The sequence below is a fragment of the Tupaia chinensis genome, unplaced genomic scaffold, assembly GCF_000334495.1.
Source record: "Tupaia chinensis unplaced genomic scaffold, TupChi_1.0 Scaffold000290_1, whole genome shotgun sequence".
Classification (NCBI taxonomy): domain Eukaryota; kingdom Metazoa; phylum Chordata; class Mammalia; order Scandentia; family Tupaiidae; genus Tupaia; species Tupaia belangeri.
This window is the reverse complement of record NW_006159775.1, coordinates 2,904,244-2,923,138: the sequence shown is the minus strand read 5'-3', so window position 1 is coordinate 2,923,138 and position 18,895 is coordinate 2,904,244. Positions and strand designations below refer to the sequence as shown.

Below are 18,895 nucleotides of genomic sequence, written 5' to 3'. Positions count from 1 at the left end.
AAAAAAAAAAAAAGGTGAGGAAAAAAAAAAAAAAAACCGGTAAAAACGTTTTTTTAATTTTTTAAAAAAAAAAAAAAAAAAAAAAAAGCATGTTTGTCAAAGCCCAACATACCTTCATGATAAAAAATACTCAAGAAAGTTGAAATAGAAAAGAACTTCCTCAATCTATTAAAAGTATTAAAAGACATCAATAATACCTCACAGCACACATCATACTTAATGGCCAAAGACTGCATTCCTTTAAAATGAGGAACAAAGGTAAGAATGACTGCTGTCATTACTCCCACTCCACAATTTACTGGAGATTATAGCCATAGGAACTAGGCAAGAAAATGAAATAAATAGTAAACTATTTTAAGCATTGCTTTTTAAGTAATTAGAACAATTTTGCAAGACAAAGATAAGAGTTTACACCACCAATAGATTTTCCCTGTAGTGTTATGTAATTGCTATGAGGTAAAATATATAAGCAATTAATATAATTATAAATAGAGATAAGACACCACTAACTCAACCTAGCAAATAAGCTTCTCAGATAAAGCAGTTTGGAAAGAGGTTTAAGAGAATTGATAAGGAACACAGTGCAGATTTCAAGTGGGGGCATCACTTACATGCCTTATCATTATCACCTTCTGTGTAACAGTCTACTCTTAGAGTAAGTTAAATCTTTTCCAAGTATGCTGACCTGGAATATACTTTATTAGTATGGCAAGATTTCTAAGTATTACTAATGCTTGATTGGTATTTAGATACACATAAAAATCATATATGCATATCAAAAAATATAAGCAGAATTTGATAACTCTTTTATATCATTTTGAAAAAGTTAACAGTATGATGAAACTATGCAATTATGCATGATAGAATTTTCTAGACTATCTAACTCAGGGGTAAAACCAAAGGAAAACATCACTATCTCTTTAGTAAAGGCTTGTGTGCTCATTCTTTTTTTTTTTTTTTTTAACTTTTTTTTTTTTTTTTTTTTTTTTGTTTAGAGAGAGATTTTTGCTATAGGGTGCATGTGCTCACCAGACAGACAGAGAGAGACATAGACAAAAAGTGAGAAATCCCCCCCCCACACCCCCAGGGGCAATGGCCATGCCACAATCCCTTCTCCTCCAGTCTCTTCAGAATTTTAGGAACTAATTTTTTTATATCTGGGTTTATTTGATAAAGATTATGATCTAATGATTGTTTCATAGCAATTTGAACAAGCTTTAAATTCTTTATTAACAGCCATCATAAACAGATAATACTAATCTTATTTAAAAACCATAAATGCATACTGATGAATATATAACTTATGAATAACTTTGGTATTTCCCATTTTAAAAGGCAACATACAACATACAAAATCCATACTAAACAAAGAAGCTATACAGTGGATACATGACTGATGTGTCTGAAGTTACAGACAGTACATCACTGATGTTAATTATGTGATCAGTACATTTTTAGGTATGATTCCCATCATATTTCACTTTCCCTGGAAATTGAATTCTGAACTTCCTCTTTTAAAATTGGTATAATCAGGTTATCTTTGGACATCAAATTATATTTTATTTCAAAGTAAGTAAACCAATGACATGAAAATGTTTCATTTTCATATTCATCAAATATCTTTCAGCAATGAAAATAAGCATGTGAAAATATTTTGTAAATCCTATGGCTTACTAGTCCTAGTTTTGCTACAGATGATTCTTTTATGAAAACCCTCCTGGGAAAATATTTATTGCTATTCAGAAGACATAAAACACCATCAAGTGTGGGTCTAGTATAGCCTATAGCAGGATACTTTTTGGAGTTTTATGAGCTGCACAAATAAAAATCCATTGTTCAGTTGCTGTCTTTTGGATTGAAGTACAAGTATCTGGATAGAAGTACAAGTATCAAACTCTGCAGTTTGATAGAAAGTGCATTTAGCTCAAAGCACAATTGTCTTAAATGTTTATACTTCCATACACCTTCATCTTGGAACAGGTGGTTCAAGAATTTCATCAGTATTGGAATGGTCTGTCCTTAAGTTCTGTTGAATATACTGTTGAACAGCTAGTGTACTGTCTATTTCACTAAAGGCCAATTATAGAAATCCTATGATGTGGTGACCAGCTGGTTTCACCTCTGCACTGCTGTCCCCTCCACCATGACCACCACAGTGCCAGAGATTGGGCAGCTGGAGACTTACCAGGATGTCTTTGAGGACAGCTGCCTGTATAGGGCCTGGAGTGAGGTAGCACTCAGTCTCGTGTCAGCGAGGGACAGCAGCCAATCCAATGTTATTTTTATTTATTTATTTATTTTTGAGAGATTCTTGCTACAGGGCTCTTGAACTCCCCAGAGAGATAAGAAGCATGAAATTATCTCCCATGGAGGATGGTCATCCTAAAATCCCTTCTCTTCCATTCTCCTCTTAGGATTTAGGGCATGCTTGCACATATGCTGTGCCTGGCATGAATTTCAAGTTGCTGGGTCCAGGACTTGAACTGTGGTCAGCCACGTGAGAGTTCAGTGTCTCAACTACTAAGACACTTGCTGGCCACCCCATTATTATTTTTTAACATGGGGAAAACTTTAATTTTTTAATAACTGTCCTCCAAAGTGTAGAACATACCTCAAAGGATGACATAAGGATTAAAAGAAGACCACACTAAGCACATTAAGATTCAGTAAGTGGTAGTTATTATTAGTTGATGTTAAATAAATTATAAGTGATTTTTAAAAAATCTATCTTTAGTGAACACCCTACCCCCCAATTTTGTGAGTTGGTAGTTGGGTTATTACTTCTTATCTAAAACTTCTTTTTAAAGAAGTGTTAGGAGTTTTCAGTTATAGGCTAAAACAATTCTTGGGTTTCGTTTGCATTTTTCTTTTCTGGTCTTGGACTTGGTTTTTCCTGCTCATTTGGTGTTCAAAGAAAAAGAAGACTTAAAAAGAGCTGAGAAGACTCACTAGCATTTGGAAAGCTGAATATACACCTGAAAGTTTTTCTTTTTCCTAAAATAAGCTTCTTTCCTTTTTCCCCTTCCATCTGAAGCACTGTTCTTTTGAGCTGAGGCAACTGATGCAGACTAAAGCTCAGGGACCCTGTCCTTAGACAACCTTTAATTTTCAAGGAGACCAAAGAGCACTAGCTTGCCAGAAGAATCAGTTCTAAATGCACTCAGAGCATATTTCCAGTGCTGTAAAGGTAACTGACTAAAATACATGCTTATTCATGGTAGCAATGTAAATTCTTCTGAAATATAATAAAAGTTCAAACCTCATTCAAATTTTTAAATTCAATATGGTCTTTGTTTCTAGGCATCTTTAGTGGAAAGAGACAGGAAATGTGCCTTTTAAAACAACAACAACAAAAATACTAATAAGTTCCCATTGATACTACCAATACAATTGCAAGAATGTACATTTTTTTGCTTAAACTTACTGGTTTTAGATCTGTATCTACTATCTATCTGCCCCTGCTGATAATCCAGGCTTCCACTGACATGAACATAACTACAAATTTGCTTTAAACCATAATACACAGCCAGAACTTTCGGAATAGTAATATGATAATGGAAAATAGTTGAATGCTTTATAACAGACTTGAATGCTTATGGAATCAAGCTATAATTTTTTTAAGAATTATTTTAACTTCATTTTTTAATTTTAATTTGACCAGAGAAGAACAGCGAGAGAGAGAGAGAGAGAGAGAGAGAGAGAGACAAGCAAGCTGTTGAGTCTAGGACTCAAACTGCAGTTGGCCATGTGGGAGTCCAGTGCCCTTAGCCACCACGCCACCTGCTGGCCACCATGTTACAATTTAAAAAAATAACCCAGAGAAGTTGGTCTCTGTGGGGCTATGCCAACAATTCATTAAATATTTTAAGTTGATATGTATCATTTTAATTTTAATTTTAGGAATTATTAACATGATTTTGCAATGATATAATTACATACATTGTTCCAAAGTTTAATTTACAAAATAAAGTGTAGAAAAGCATTAATATATTAAGAGATTTTTAGCTTCTATCCTTATCCATTGCACTGTTATCTCTCGACTCCTGCCTCTGTTTAAACTATGTAAGTTATCGCTTACACTTTTACTTATATAAATACTTCTTTTGTGAATGTTAGCTTTCTGTGAGTCCTTTCCACCATGTGACAATCGCTACATAATAATATATATAGATATTTTCCATTCCTTTTTTACAGCTACGTATTACTGTCTTGTTTAGATGCACCATAATTTAATCAGCCAGTCATCTATTGATAGAAATTTTTATTGGTAGCCCATTTTTCACACTTGCATTTATAATAACACTACATTGAAGAGCTTTGCACATATGTCTTTCTGTACCTTCGCCAGAGTGTCTTAGATTGTAACAGAGAGCTTGATGGATCAAGTCATAAATGTATATTTAATTTTGCTAGATATTGTCAAATTCCACTCCAACTTTTTGAATTCCTACAGGCAATGCATGAGAGAAACTACATACCAAAAATATTGTTAAAAAATGTTCTGTCAAACATTCAGATTTTTGTCAATCCAATGGACAGAAACTGCATTTCTCTTATTAGAAGCAATTGAGGATGAGAAAATTACAAATATTTAAGGACATTCACATTGGTTTTGTTCTGAAATTGGTGTTCACATTTTTATCCTTTTTATATAATTTATGGGTACATTTCTTTATTTTGAGAAGACCTTCATGGCTTGGTCAATTAAGCCTTTGTCATACAGGTAGCTAATCATTTTTCTGGTTTCTCATTTATCTTTCACTTTGCCTAATGTTTTTTCTCATGTAAAGATTTTGTGCATCTAAGATATTTTCCCTGAATTTTAAGTAGAGTTAGCAAAGTTTGTTTTATGACCCAGTTATAAGAAATTCAACCATGTACTTTTTCCTTAAGATATTTATGGCTTTATATTAAACATTTAAATCTCTAGCTTATTTAGAATTCATTCTGCTGTACCAGCTCAAGAAATTCCTAAAAATTTACCAAGCAGGAGCCAATGGGAGCTGGCTCCAGCACACCACTTGCTGCCAGAACAGCCTGCCGTTGTCATGGACAAACTATTGTCTAGAGAGCCTTGGGTTATTCTCATGTGTTGTTCCATTTTGTATGTTCTTAGGACTCTGTATGTACCATCAAGTCAGTAAAGTTCCTGGTGCCTCGAGTTTTCCAAATCTCTTTAAACAATGAGAATTAAAGTGTTTCATTATTCTTGGCTAATAAGACAGTACAGCTTTGGGAGCAGAATGTTTCATTATCTGTAAAATACATCAGCTATTTCTCTAGGGGTGTGTGTGTGTGTGTGTACATTTTAGTATAAAATAGCATTCAGTTGCATAACAGCACTGCTACTTGCAGAAACAGCAACCAAATAGGGAGCTATCCATGTGTGGAGACAATAATTTTATATTAAATGGTCTTATTTTTAGCACATTGTCACTATTGCATATAACCGTATATCCATTTTCTTTCAGGCTTAGAAAATGTACTATCTTCAAATAGACAAAAAACAAAATCTGTAATAAAGACTCACCACCACTGGAAGCATCGTTCAGATTTAGCAGTCCCCCTCCTAGCCCTCTGTAACTATGGTAACTGTAGGTCCCATTTCCGTTGATGTACAAGACCTCCTGTGAGCCTGGAGCAGTGGATGTTGAGTACGTGGCCTGGGCTGCCTCTGGTTTACACTGTTTATCGGCTGGAGCAGACTCATCCTGCAATGACAGATAGCACTCCATTATTTGTCACATCATTGTGTTATTTCACCTTGAACAGGACTATCTTATTGCTATGTACATATCTCCATTAAATAAGGGTATATATATATTGAACATAAAGTAAATATATATGTAGATTTTCAATAACTTTGTTGAAAGCTAAAATAAGGGAAAGCAAAATAACAATGTGGGGGCAGACTGGAGGTGGGACAAGTGACAATTTCCTACTGATTGTGATATTACATAAGAAGAGCTATTTATAAGACCCAAGAGATGGAAGACAACTAAATGCCCATGACAGGTGAATGGATCAAAAACAATGCAATATTAGCCTTTAAAATGAAGGAAACCTTATCATATACTACAACATGGATGAAATTGAAGAACATTGCTAATGGAATAAGCCAGTCACAAATAACCAAAAACACAGTCATTGCACCACACAATGATGCTTCAGTCAAAGATGGACTGCCTATACGATGCTGGTCCCATGAGGAACAATAGACTCTATGCCATAGGCCAGCTGTGCAATTGGTTTACTCTGTAGGTTTCTGTAAGTGAACTTCATGATGTCTGACCACAATGTTGCACAATGACCAAATCACCCAAGGATGCCTTTTCTAATATGAATCTCCGTCATTAAGTGACACATGATTGTACTGCAAGATTCGACATATAGGAGGTATCTACAGTACTCAAATTCATGATGGTTTCCAAAAGGCAGGGGGAGGTGGGGAGCTGTTCTGTGGGTGTAGAGCTTCAGTCATGGTGGGACTGTATGTGTGTGTTGCAGGCATCAGGGGTGGTCCTAGGGCTCATCTGATACATAATGATGGGCACGTGGTTGACAATATTGCACTTATATATGGAAACTATTGGAAGAGTGAACTTTATGTTACCTTTTTTAAAAAAAGGACTAGTTAGCTTTAAATATCTGCATGAAGAGAAATTACAATGGAAGGCAAATAAACACAAACGCTGTTTTTCTTTCATTTCCTCCCTCCCTCTCTCCATTTTTTCTTCCTTTTCTTTTTCTTGCTGTCTTGTAGTAAAAAAATTAAGCAAACTTTCTTGAATGCCAACATTAAATTAGGTCAATTTCATGCTTTACAATATACTGACGAGGGCCTTAATAAATACTCAGGCCTTTCAGCTTTTTTTGTCTTTGTTTTAATTTGCCAGAGGGTATTTATGCTTACCAGAGTGAGGAAATGAGACAGAGACAGAGGAGAAAGAAAGCAGCCCTGCCTCTCCCATTGGAAATGGTTAAGTCACTTCCTTTCTCCTCCATTTTTCCATTCAGATGAGATTTGGGCATGCATGTATATGTACCTGGCAGGTTAGTCTGCCACCAAATTGGGGACTTCAAAAGCAGAGTAGGCCATGTAAGATTTTGCTCCCTTAACCACTAGGTCATGGATGCAGCCTTTGTTTATGTTTTTAAAACTTCAATAGTGCCTACAAAGTTTACTTCAAACCTAACCATATCAACTTGTGAAGAAATAAAAGTTAAATTTTGCAATAAATTGTACCTGTCTTTAATAGTAAAAGCAATCTATGGGACCAGCAGTTAGTGTAATGGCTATGCTGCTGGACTCTCATGTAGTCGACTGCAGTTCGAATCCTGGACCCAGTGGCTTAAACTTATGCCAGGGTGTGTGTGTGCATGCCCAAGATCCTGAGAGGAGAATGGAGGAGAAGGGAATGTAGTGTGGCCATCCGCCTGGGGGGTGATGTCTCCTTTTCTGTCTCTGTCTCCCTGTCTTTCCAGCATGCACACTATAGCAAAAATCTCTAAAAAAAAAAAAAGTAAAAGCAATCGAATAGATTTTCCTTCTATTGTGGGTTTTTAAATGCTAAAATATATACAACATGTCTTACTTGCCTACTAAATTCATCTTTTCTTCTTCATTTTAGGCAGAATGTCTCAAGCCTCCTGCCTTCAAGTAAATGGGACTGCAAGTGCACCATGCCTCAAATGAATCATGCCCTAGGTGCACCATGCCTGAGGGGTACCATGTTCCAGGCACACCAGGTCCAGTTTTTAGGGTGAGATTGGAAATCAGGCCCAGACTTTTTACTTGGCCTCAACCTGGCAGCATCTACCAGCACATACCACCATGGCTTGGTGACTTCTTTCTTTAATAAGAAAGAATTATACACACATTTCTAGTGAATCCTTATGACTGTTTTCTGTCACAAACAGAAGTATTTTGCAGGTCTTATATTTAGAATACATATTTAGTGAAACAAGTAATTTCAAATATGTGGTGTCAAGTACCAGAAAAACAGAAACATGAAATACTTTTGCTCTGTAGACCCAGTGGTATTGTAGATTTTAATTATAATTTTAATTGACATAATAGTTGTACATACTTATAGGGTACAATGTGGTTTTTCAGTACATGTGTATAAAGTAAAATGACAGAATCAAGGCACTAAATATACTCACCACCTCAAGCATTTATCCTTACTTGGTGCTACGAACATTCAGAATTCTCTCTAGCTATTTTGGAATACACATTGAATTGTCACCCTCTATAGAAACTCTACCTTGGCATATCTTCCTAGAACTGATTCCATTTGTCCACTTGACTTGTATCTGTTGACTAAGTTCTCCTTATCCCCTTACCTTCCCCCTTTCCCAACTGCTGGTAGGCAGTGCTTCACTCTCCAGTAGTATTGTTAACAGTACTGTTACACTGAGAAATAGTCTACTCTTCCTCGTGGTGAAAGCATGCCATGACTATCAGCATGCCACAGTTATGATTTTCTCTTGTGCCTCTGATCAATCTAACTCTGATCCATTCAACTCAAACTATTCAATTCCAATTGATGCAGTAAAGTTTAAGCAGTTTTTAGACACATGATCTATGAGCTTTCATCTTTTCAGTTCTACTATATAAGATATTGAAATAAATTGTAGAAGTTCCTAAATAAGTTGAAGTAAAATTAAGAAAGAAAATTTAAAAATCATACATAGTACATTAAAAATACTGAACTTCAATATAAATTAATTTTCCCAGCACTGTCTTTTTTTAAAAAAAATTGATGCATGTATGTAATAGAAACATGAATTGACCTAAAGTAGTATAAACAAGATTTTAAAATAACATCTTTTTGGGGGAAAGAGACTGCCTTAAAGAACAAATTCAGCTAAAATAACATGTTGCTGGTATTACTGGCTCTACTATTTAGACTGAGAACTCATCAAGTTCTAGATTTTGTTTTTCTTAGTGCTGGAAATTACTCTTTGCTGATCAAAAGTACCTGAAGGAGGTGAATTTTGACAGTATTCTTTATAAAAAAGAATATTGAAACTTCGCCAAGTTTGCTAGCAATAAAGACTTGCCAAAAAGACATATATAAATTTGATATGTAGACAAACAATATATATTTTGTGCTTATGATGAGCTTTATATTACAGATACTGATAATATCCTCATCTATTGAATGTGATATATCCAGAGATATGCTGCCCCTCGAAGTGTATGCCATGATAAGCAGGTGTGAGGAGAATAATCATACGAAGTATGGGGCTACTGTGAACAAGATTATTACCAAGTTAATAGTAGTAGTGCAGAGACAGAAACTACTAGAATCTAGAAGCAATTGCCTGTTTTTTTTTTTTTTCAGAGAGATTTTTCCTATAGGATGTGTGCACTCAACAGAGAGACAGAGAGATTGAAAAATGAGAAATCATGCCCCAAGGGGGATGGCCACACCACAATCCAGTCTCCTCTCAAGATTTTGGAGGTGCACGCACATGCACCTGGTGTGTATTTAAGATGTAGGTTTCTGGACTGTTCAACTACGTAGGAGTCCAGTGACATAAACATTACACCATCTGCTGGTCCCACCAACTACTTTTTAAACGGTATGTTAAGATGAAGGAATGACTGGAAAATTGTTAAATCAAATATTACTAGACCTCATTACACTATCAATTAGTCTTTCATAAACATGCAATGAAATAGTCTCCCATCTAGGAATGTCATCTTCCCTGCCTGCAGAGATTAATATATTATATTAATATGTATTTATTATTATATTCATCATTTATATATTATGTATTTATTATTTACATATCACATATTGACTATATATTGTTACTAATGAAGAAATATATTATTTATTATTATGGATTATAGTTATTAAATATTATATTATATTTATTAAATACATTAATTTCTGTCCCCAGGCCGGGATGTTTACACTCCTAATTGGGACACCATTTCATGATTGTATATTTATGTGTATTTATATATTATACACACACATATATATATCTTCCATGGTAGCATAAACAAATTATATGTTTATTACGTTTAAATTTATTAACTGAGTGAAGTTTGTTAAAATATTTATTGATACATAAACTTGTAATGTTTACATGGGTTAATTTTTTTATGCAAACAACTTTTGTTTTCCTAAAGAATCATAGGCTTCAAACTGGACTCCATGGTACTGTAAGGCTCCTGGGGGAAGTCTTAGATTATGGGCAGTGTATACAGACTTGCCTTCATGCTGGATCTTCCTCTTTTATCAAACTAGCCACTCTGACTTACTCAACTTTACACTGCATTACAGATATTATCAGCACCACTAGGCTGTAATATTGTATATTCTTTCTGTATAGACAAGCAACTATTGAGACTCTGAAAGAAAGCACAATATTGTTTCCTTCAATTGTCGTTGGCAAGGGGCTGGCTTCAAAGAGTTCCCCCAGTTGTGTGTTGAAAATAATTTGGGCAATGTGATCAAACTTGATTAAAATGTTTTCTTGATTGAACATAATTTGGGCGACATGCTAAAACTGGCATTTTTGGTTTTGGAAAAATGATTCTTCTGAATTATAACAATTTATTTCTCTCTGTTTGGAAAATGACAACAACATACACCTAAAGAAGACTTTCTAATTGATGAGTAAGAAAGGAGAAGAGAGAAGGCATTGCCACAATTATTTTCTCATTTATTCTCTGTATGGTATGATTAATTTGTGTCATTAAATGTGTTTTTTTTAAAATTTGTCTCCGACTTTCACTATTAAATATTATTCAAAACCACAGTGACTGCGCTGAGCAAGCAGATAATTAATTCCATTAATATAAAAACAGGCCTTGTAGGAATTCATTTGTATTCAAATGCAGATCTGCATTGTTAATGTTTTTGGCAGTCCACTATATGTTTAGAAATATGATATATAAAAGTCTCAATAACATCTAATCTGTATTGTCTTTTGGGCAAAAGTTTAGTATAAAGTTGAGTCATATTTTTATCTTGAGTGTTTATTACCATTGTTTTCAAAGAAGGATTTTTTTTAATGATACAAAAAATACCTCTAGAGTCATATTTTACTTTTGTAAGCAACTTTTAATAATCATTAGTTCCGGGACCAGCAGTTACCATAATGGCTATGTTGCTGGACTCCCACATAGTCGACTGCGGTTTGCGTCCCGGACCCGGTGGCTTAAAACCCATGCCGGGTGCATGTGTGTGCGTGCCCAAGATCCTGAGGGGAGAATGGAGGAGAAGGGATTACAGCGTGGCCATCCCCCCTGGGGAGTGATTTCTCGCTTTCTGTCTCTCTCTGTCTGTCTGGCAAGGGCACGCACCCTATAGCAAAAACCTCTCAAAAAAAAAAATCATTAGTATCTAACATTTTAACAACTGACAACTTACACTACTTCCTGGGATGCTATGAACATTGTTTTCAAGAAAGTACAATATAACTATATTACAACGCTTCATATCTAGGTGATGAAATACATTTTATTCATCAAAGAAACAAAAGTAAATCCTAGTCTAGCTTTCATTAGACGTATTTGAAAAAGTTAAGTTTTATAAAAGTAAAATAGGACCAATAATAATCAAGATCGTGCACAGGGTTGTTTGGATTCTGATTGTTTAAATTTCAAATATACAAAAGATTAAAAAAAACACTTATGATGACTATAATTAAGTTCTGACCTAATTGAAAATTATATCCTTGATATATATATATACATTTCCTATATCAAAAAATGGACTTGCAGAGGATGAGTCTTCATTTAAAGCTTGAGAATGGCTTCAAGGAGTAGATACTGCCTTCCTTTGACATACTACACGAGAAGACTGGTTTGTGCTCCCCAGTATCCTATCCTTGGAAATTGCATAGAAAGGCCAAGTGGTGGCACAGTGTCAATGCAGCTAGACCACAAGGAAAAGGTGTGAGTTTGCATCCCAGAACCTCCCTCAGCACAAAAGCATATGCCCATGATCCAGGCTGGCCAAGATAGGAAGTGAATCATGGCATGAAGATCCTATTGTGGTGCCTGTCTTGCTTTCTCTCCTTTATGGAATAAATAAAATAGACTTAAAACTGAATAGAGATGAGTCTGAGTTTGCCAAACCTGACCTGTTACCTAGGCCACACAAATTGATTTCCTAATTCATCATAGGTACCTAAAGAATCCTTTACTTGAGTACTTTGATAGATGAGTTTTTTAAAAATTATATCTGATTGGTCCCCATCAAATTTTGACAATAGCTCTTAATAAAAATGGCATAAAAATGCTATATTAGCTTTAATAATGTCTCTGAGGAATTCCATTTTTTAGACTGTATATCCTCTACTGTAAGTAAACTTTATATTTTCATGAACTTTTCTTTGCCTATAAAGATGATAAGAAAAATTCAATAAAACTTACAGCTAGATTCAGTAATCCACATGCATTGTTCCATTTGCATTTTACTTTATAATTTTATAGATCTTTGGCATTTGCAAGGCATTTTTGCAACATATCAAGTTGCATTTTTAGAATATTATATGATGTGGTAAGAGCAGGGTACTAGTGATCTACTTTTTTTAGGTAAAGATCCCTAAATAGACCCCCATATAATCTTATCACTGCAAAGTAGTAAACACATGAATAATGAAGGCTTTAACTTGCCCTAATTCTTTATAAGATTATTACAAGATTTTTCTGTCCCTACATGTACTTTGTAGTTTATGTGACAGAGTATTTTAATTTAAGTTACTGATCTAAATTTCTCCTTTGCTCTATTAGTATAGATGGGCATGGAAATACAATTAATTTCATGTATGAACTACTGCAAAACATCTCTACCTTCTAAAAGCTTCTCTTCTTCCATTTGATAACAGCCATTACAGAATTAATTACATGGCTAAAAGTTTCCAGGAAAATTTATAAACTACCTAGGAGAGCCAGTGCCCTGAATTAAAATGCTTTTCTTCTAGGAGAAAATTGCCTGCACTTAAAGCGAATGTGCTTATTACTTGAGATGATAAGAGGTGATTTTGATGACATCAATAGAACATGCACTTACTTGACACACAAACTTACACCCATAGAATATCATTTCTTTCATGTAGTTAGGAGTATTCCATTTAGTATCCTTTACTTGTGGCCATAAAAACGATTAAGATGACAACACAGGACTTTAGTTTTTGCAAAGATGGGCCCAAACCCACTGAGTTAATAAGAAAAGCTATGTTTTGACTAAGGTCAGGTAACCTCATGATAACTTTGAAATAATAGAGAGGCCAGATTAAATTTATTTCTGATGTGAGAAGCCAAAAATCTCAGCAGGATAGCTGTTACCAGAATTTTATTACAATCTCTAAAGAACGGATTTTTTTTTTTTTTTTTTTTTTTTTTTTTTTTTTTTTTTTTTTTTTTGGAGAGGTTTTTGCTTTAGGGCGCATGCGCTTGCCCAGACAGACAGAGAGAGACAGAGAGACAGAAAGTGAGAAATCATCCCCCAGGGGGGATGGTCACGCCGCAAGCCCTTCTCCTCCATTCTCCGCTCGGGATCTTGGGCACGCACGCACACGCGCCCGGCGAGAGTTTTAAGCTACCAGGTCCAGGACGCAAACCATGGTCGACTACGTGGGAGGCCAGCAACATAGCCATTACGTTAACTGCTGGTTCCCAGAACGGATTATTATTTTAACAAATTCTCTTTGTAACAACATTCAGTCACATAATTTTATCAACAATAAAGGTTTTATCTTACTAGTATGTGGGATCTAATAAAGTTGAATTGATAAAAGTAGAGAGTAGAACGATGATGATGACCAGAGGCTGAGGGCTGGGGGTGGGAAGGGAAAGGATGGTGAGCTATTTTTTAATTTTTGTTCATTTATTTATTTATTTTAGGACAATGGGCTATTGACCAAAGGGCCAAGTTTCAGATAGCCAAGAGGAATATATTTCGAGATCCAATGCAAGTAAGGTGACTGTAGTCAGTAATAATCTTTGTGAATATCAGAATAACTAAAAGGGTAAATTTCAAGTGTCTCACCATAAAAAAGGATAGGTAAGTGAGTGTTAATTAGCTTGGTTCAATCATTTCATATTGTGTAAATATATAAAACCTGCCATTGTTGCCAATAAATGTGTATGATTATAATTTGTCAATAAAAGTAATAATAAACATTTAAAAGAATGAATTGCAGTGAAAAAATACAGATGTTTCAGGGCCACTGGCTTAAGTTAAAATACAAAATATGTGTAGTAGCAAAAACTCCCACCCCAAGGCAGATACATACATGGCTGGCAAGAAGTAACCATGCACAGTGCATAGGCATCTACTCTAAAATTCTTGCTGGTGGATGTAAAGTTAGATTATTAAAAGCAAAATTAGAGATGTAGCATTTTATAATTAAAGGCTTAAGTGTAACATGTTACCATTGACCCAAAACCTTGTATTACTAAAAAAAGGTCTTTTTCTATTGTTTGCTATCATTCAATTTGGAGTTTGTTATCCTCATCAAAATGGGATTTTAAAAAAATGTTCCTTTGAGATTCAAAAATATAATTGCAGACACAAGTTACATAATCATTGACTTTATGTGTTAAATACAGAATAAACTCAGAAAGACCTTCTGATTTTATCAAAGGTATGCCAAATCGGTATCTTTAACACTGTCTTAATACATTTTAGGAGTAAGAAGTAATTTCTCTTAATCGTATACTCACACTATTTTTTCCCCTGCCTGTTCTCTTTGATTTCTTTTTTTAAAATAATCTTCATTTAGAAAAATTCAAGACCTTTGAAACCATCTCTTATTTACAATTGGCCTCTACTGATTTAAAGAAATGGAGGATACACTTAACAGATAAAAGAATGTAAAATTACCTGTTAAAAATTATGTACATGTTGGGACCAGCAGTTAGAGTAATGGCTATGTCACTGGACTCCCACGTAGTCGACCGCAGTTCGCATCCCGGACCCGGTGGCTTAAAACTCATGCCGAGCACGTGTGCGTGCGTGCCTAAGATCCCGAGAGGAGAATGGAGGAGAAGGGATTGCGGCATGGCCATCCCCCCTAGGGGTGATTTCTCGCTTTCTGTCTCTCTGTCTCTCTCTCTCTGGCAAGTGCACGTGCCCTAAAGCAATGCTGGTTCCCAGAACGGATTATTATTTTAACAAATTCTCTTTGTAACAACATTCAGTCACATAATTTTATCAACAATAAAGGTTTTATCTTACTAGTATGTGGGATCTAATAAAGTTGAATTGATAAAAGTAGAGAGTAGAACGATGATGATGACCAGAGGCTGAGGGCTGGGGGTGGGAAGGGAAAGGATGGTGAGCTATTTTTTAATTTTTGTTCATTTATTTATTTATTTTAGGACAATGGGCTATTGACCAAAGGGCCAAGTTTCAGATAGCCAAGAGGAATATATTTCGAGATCCAATGCAAGTAAGGTGACTGTAGTCAGTAATAATCTTTGTGAATATCAGAATAACTAAAAGGGTAAATTTCAAGTGTCTCACCATAAAAAAGGATAGGTAAGTGAGTGTTAATTAGCTTGGTTCAATCATTTCATATTGTGTACATATATTAAACCTGCCATTGTTGCCAATAAATGTGTATGATTATAATTTGTCAATAAAAGTAATAATAAACATTTAAAAGAATGAATTGCAGTGAAAAAATACAGATGTTTCAGGGCCACTGGCTTAAGTTAAAATACAAAATATGTGTAGTAGCAAAAACTCCCACCCCAAGGCAGATACATACATGGCTGGCAAGAAGTAACCATGCACAGTGCATAGGCATCTACTCTAAAATTCTTGCTGGTGGATGTAAAGTTAGATTATTAAAAGCAAAATTAGAGATGTAGCATTTTATAATTAAAGGCTTAAGTGTAACATGTTACCATTGACCCAAAACCTTGTATTACTAAAAAAAGGTCTTTTTCTATTGTTTGCTATCATTCAATTTGGAGTTTGTTATCCTCATCAAAATGGGATTTTAAAAAAATGTTCCTTTGAGATTCAAAAATATAATTGCAGACACAAGTTACATAATCATTGACTTTATGTGTTAAATACAGAATAAACTCAGAAAGACCTTCTGATTTTATCAAAGGTATGCCAAATCGGTATCTTTAACACTGTCTTAATACATTTTAGGAGTAAGAAGTAATTTCTCTTAATCGTATACTCACACTATTTTTTCCCCTGCCTGTTCTCTTTGATTTCTTTTTTTAAAATAATCTTCATTTAGAAAAATTCAAGACCTTTGAAACCATCTCTTATTTACAATTGGCCTCTACTGATTTAAAGAAATGGAGGATACACTTAACAGATAAAAGAATGTAAAATTACCTGTTAAAAATTATGTACATGTTGGGACCAGCAGTTAGAGTAATGGCTATGTCACTGGACTCCCACGTAGTCGACCGCAGTTCGCATCCCGGACCCGGTGGCTTAAAACTCATGCCGAGCACGTGTGCGTGCGTGCCTAAGATCCCGAGAGGAGAATGGAGGAGAAGGGATTGCGGCATGGCCATCCCCCCTAGGGGTGATTTCTCGCTTTCTATCTCTCTGTCTCTCTCTCTCTGGCAAGTGCACGTGCCCTAAAGCAAAAAAAAAAAAAAAAGAAAAAAGAAAAACAGAAAAAAATATGTACGTGTTAACATATCTGATTAAATTGCCACATATTGCATGAATACCTTGAAAACCCATATTTTGTCCAGTAGAGATGTACAATGATAAAATGAAAATAAACAGCAAAAACATGTAAGGAACACAAAAATGGAAAATTATCTGTTGATGATTTATGTATGGTAATAGTCTTGACTGAAGCAATGCACAGTGTATTCAGGATGGGAAATTTCACATAATGTACTATAATAATATGCAGTGATTGAATGTAAAAAATAATAAAGAAAATAAGTCATAAAATTTTTATTTTTATTTTTTCTATTTTATTTGAGAGATTTTTGTTATAGGGTGCATGTGCTAACTGGAGAGGGACAGAGAGCCAGAAATCAAGAAATTACCCAGCAGTGGAAATCACCATGTCACAATCCCTTTTTTTCCATTCTCCTCTTGGGATTTTGAGCATGCACGCACATAAGCCAGGCATGAATTTGAAGCCACCAGGTCCAGGACTTGAACTGCAGTTGGCCATGTGGGAATACAGTGTCTTATTAGACCATCTGCTGGTCCCAGTCACAAAATTTTTAAAAAGGGGGCCAGCAGGTGGCATGGTGATTAAGAGAGCACTGGACTCCTACATGGTCAACCACAATTCAAGTCCTGGACCTGACGGCTTGCTTTTTCACTTTCTCTCTCTCTCTCACACTCTGGTCAAATTTAAAAATAAATAAATAAATAAATAAGTGAAGTTAAATAAAATAATTATTTTAAAATGTTTTAAAAGATGCTTTCTTAACTTGATTTTCTTAACTCCCATTTAAATTATTTTAGATGTTTATTTATTCATTTTACAAGCAAGAGAGACAGAGACAGGCAGAGAGACACCAAGAGGGACAGCTCCTTCAACAGGGTCTTGACACTATAATCTACCCCCAGCTCCAGTTGGTCCAAGATCACGGGTATTTGTATGCCCAGCATACTCAGGGAGGTCTTCAGATATGAACCTACAACTTTCTTCTTAGGTCAGCCTCACAGAGCATGAAATTTTGCCACTGCTCCACTACCTGGCACCTTCAAACCCCCTTTAACACAGTATAGTCTTTTGGTAAGATAGTTGCATTGCTCTACCTAGCGATATCGTGACAGGCATGGTTTCAATTATTACTTATATATAGTCGCTCCTAAAATTTTAACTTCAGTCTCAGTCTCTCCTCATGCCTGACTCTTTTATTCTCAAATTTAACATTTTGATATTGAATTTATTTCCTCTTTCCTTTGGATAACCTTCATGAAATTTATAATTAATATATAAAATAATACTTATTTTACCACTGGCATTTCTTGTTCTAGTTAATACATTGTGCACAAGGTTTCTCCATGTGAAATCAAGAACTGTTTTGTTGATAAATTAGGTTTAAATATGATTTCATAAAACAGAAGTGAGGGGAAGACAATTTCCTTTTGCACATATTTACTAACCTAAGATAAATTACAGATTAAGAGAAAATGTTCTCTCTAAATCTCTAGTTTATCCTCCCCAGATTTTCTCACACATAAGGCAAGACCCATTTATTATAAAAATTTTTTAGAAGTTATCCTGTATATAATTATTTTTATGAGAAAAACAAGCAAAGAAAGTCAATAAAGGGTAAGTAATATTCTAAGAGAGAAAAAAGACCTTCAACATATATGAATTCTTTAGTTCTCAGATTGCTATAAATTAAAAGGCCTTGAACCAAATATCCTATTGAAGATTAAAAAAAAAAAAAGGCTAAAAAGAACGCCAACACTATTATGCTCTAACAACTAGAAATTTCTCCCAATGCCAGAATCTAAGGATGATAATCATGCTAGAGTCTACTAGCTATAAAAATCTTATAGCTGTAATAAATACTGAGAAAAAGTCTTTAGTATTTAACTTTGAGAAGCATAAGGAAAGTCCATAGTTTTGGATTTATTTCTTTTCTTTTCCTCTTTCTTTTTATTTTTTCCTTCCTTCCTTTTCTTTCTTCCTATCCTTTTGCACCATTAGCTACCACATAAGAATTCTATTAGCGTGAAGGTGTCAGAGTATCGAAGTTAATATCTGTATGATGGCTATCTAGAATATGATGTTGGACGGCATGAAGAGATACTATTTTATCTGAAAATTAATCATATCCATGATACTTAAAGGGAATTTATAAAAAGATTTAATTGTTTTTTGAGGTTAATGATTCTGGTTTGGTATTAAGGCTATGTATTTATTTTATCTTGTCTATATATTTATAGTACATACATGT

At 34.7% G+C, this 18,895-nt stretch overlaps 1 protein-coding gene and 1 pseudogene across 5 annotated transcripts in view; both read right to left on the bottom strand.

Moving 5' to 3' along the window:
• NOL4 (nucleolar protein 4) overlaps nucleotides 1-18,895 on the bottom strand; it is a 365,383-nt gene that overhangs the window by 28,767 nt on the left and 317,721 nt on the right. For all 5 annotated transcript variants that reach the window (XM_006150552.3, XM_006150553.2, XM_006150556.3 and 2 more), the window contains one exon: nucleotides 5,531-5,711. In XM_006150552.3, the coding sequence (XP_006150614.1) occupies nucleotides 5,531-5,711 (181 nt within the window). The remainder of the gene's footprint in view (nucleotides 1-5,530; nucleotides 5,712-18,895) is intronic.
• Nucleotides 1,471-5,101, bottom strand: LOC102474666 (MOB-like protein phocein pseudogene; annotated as a pseudogene).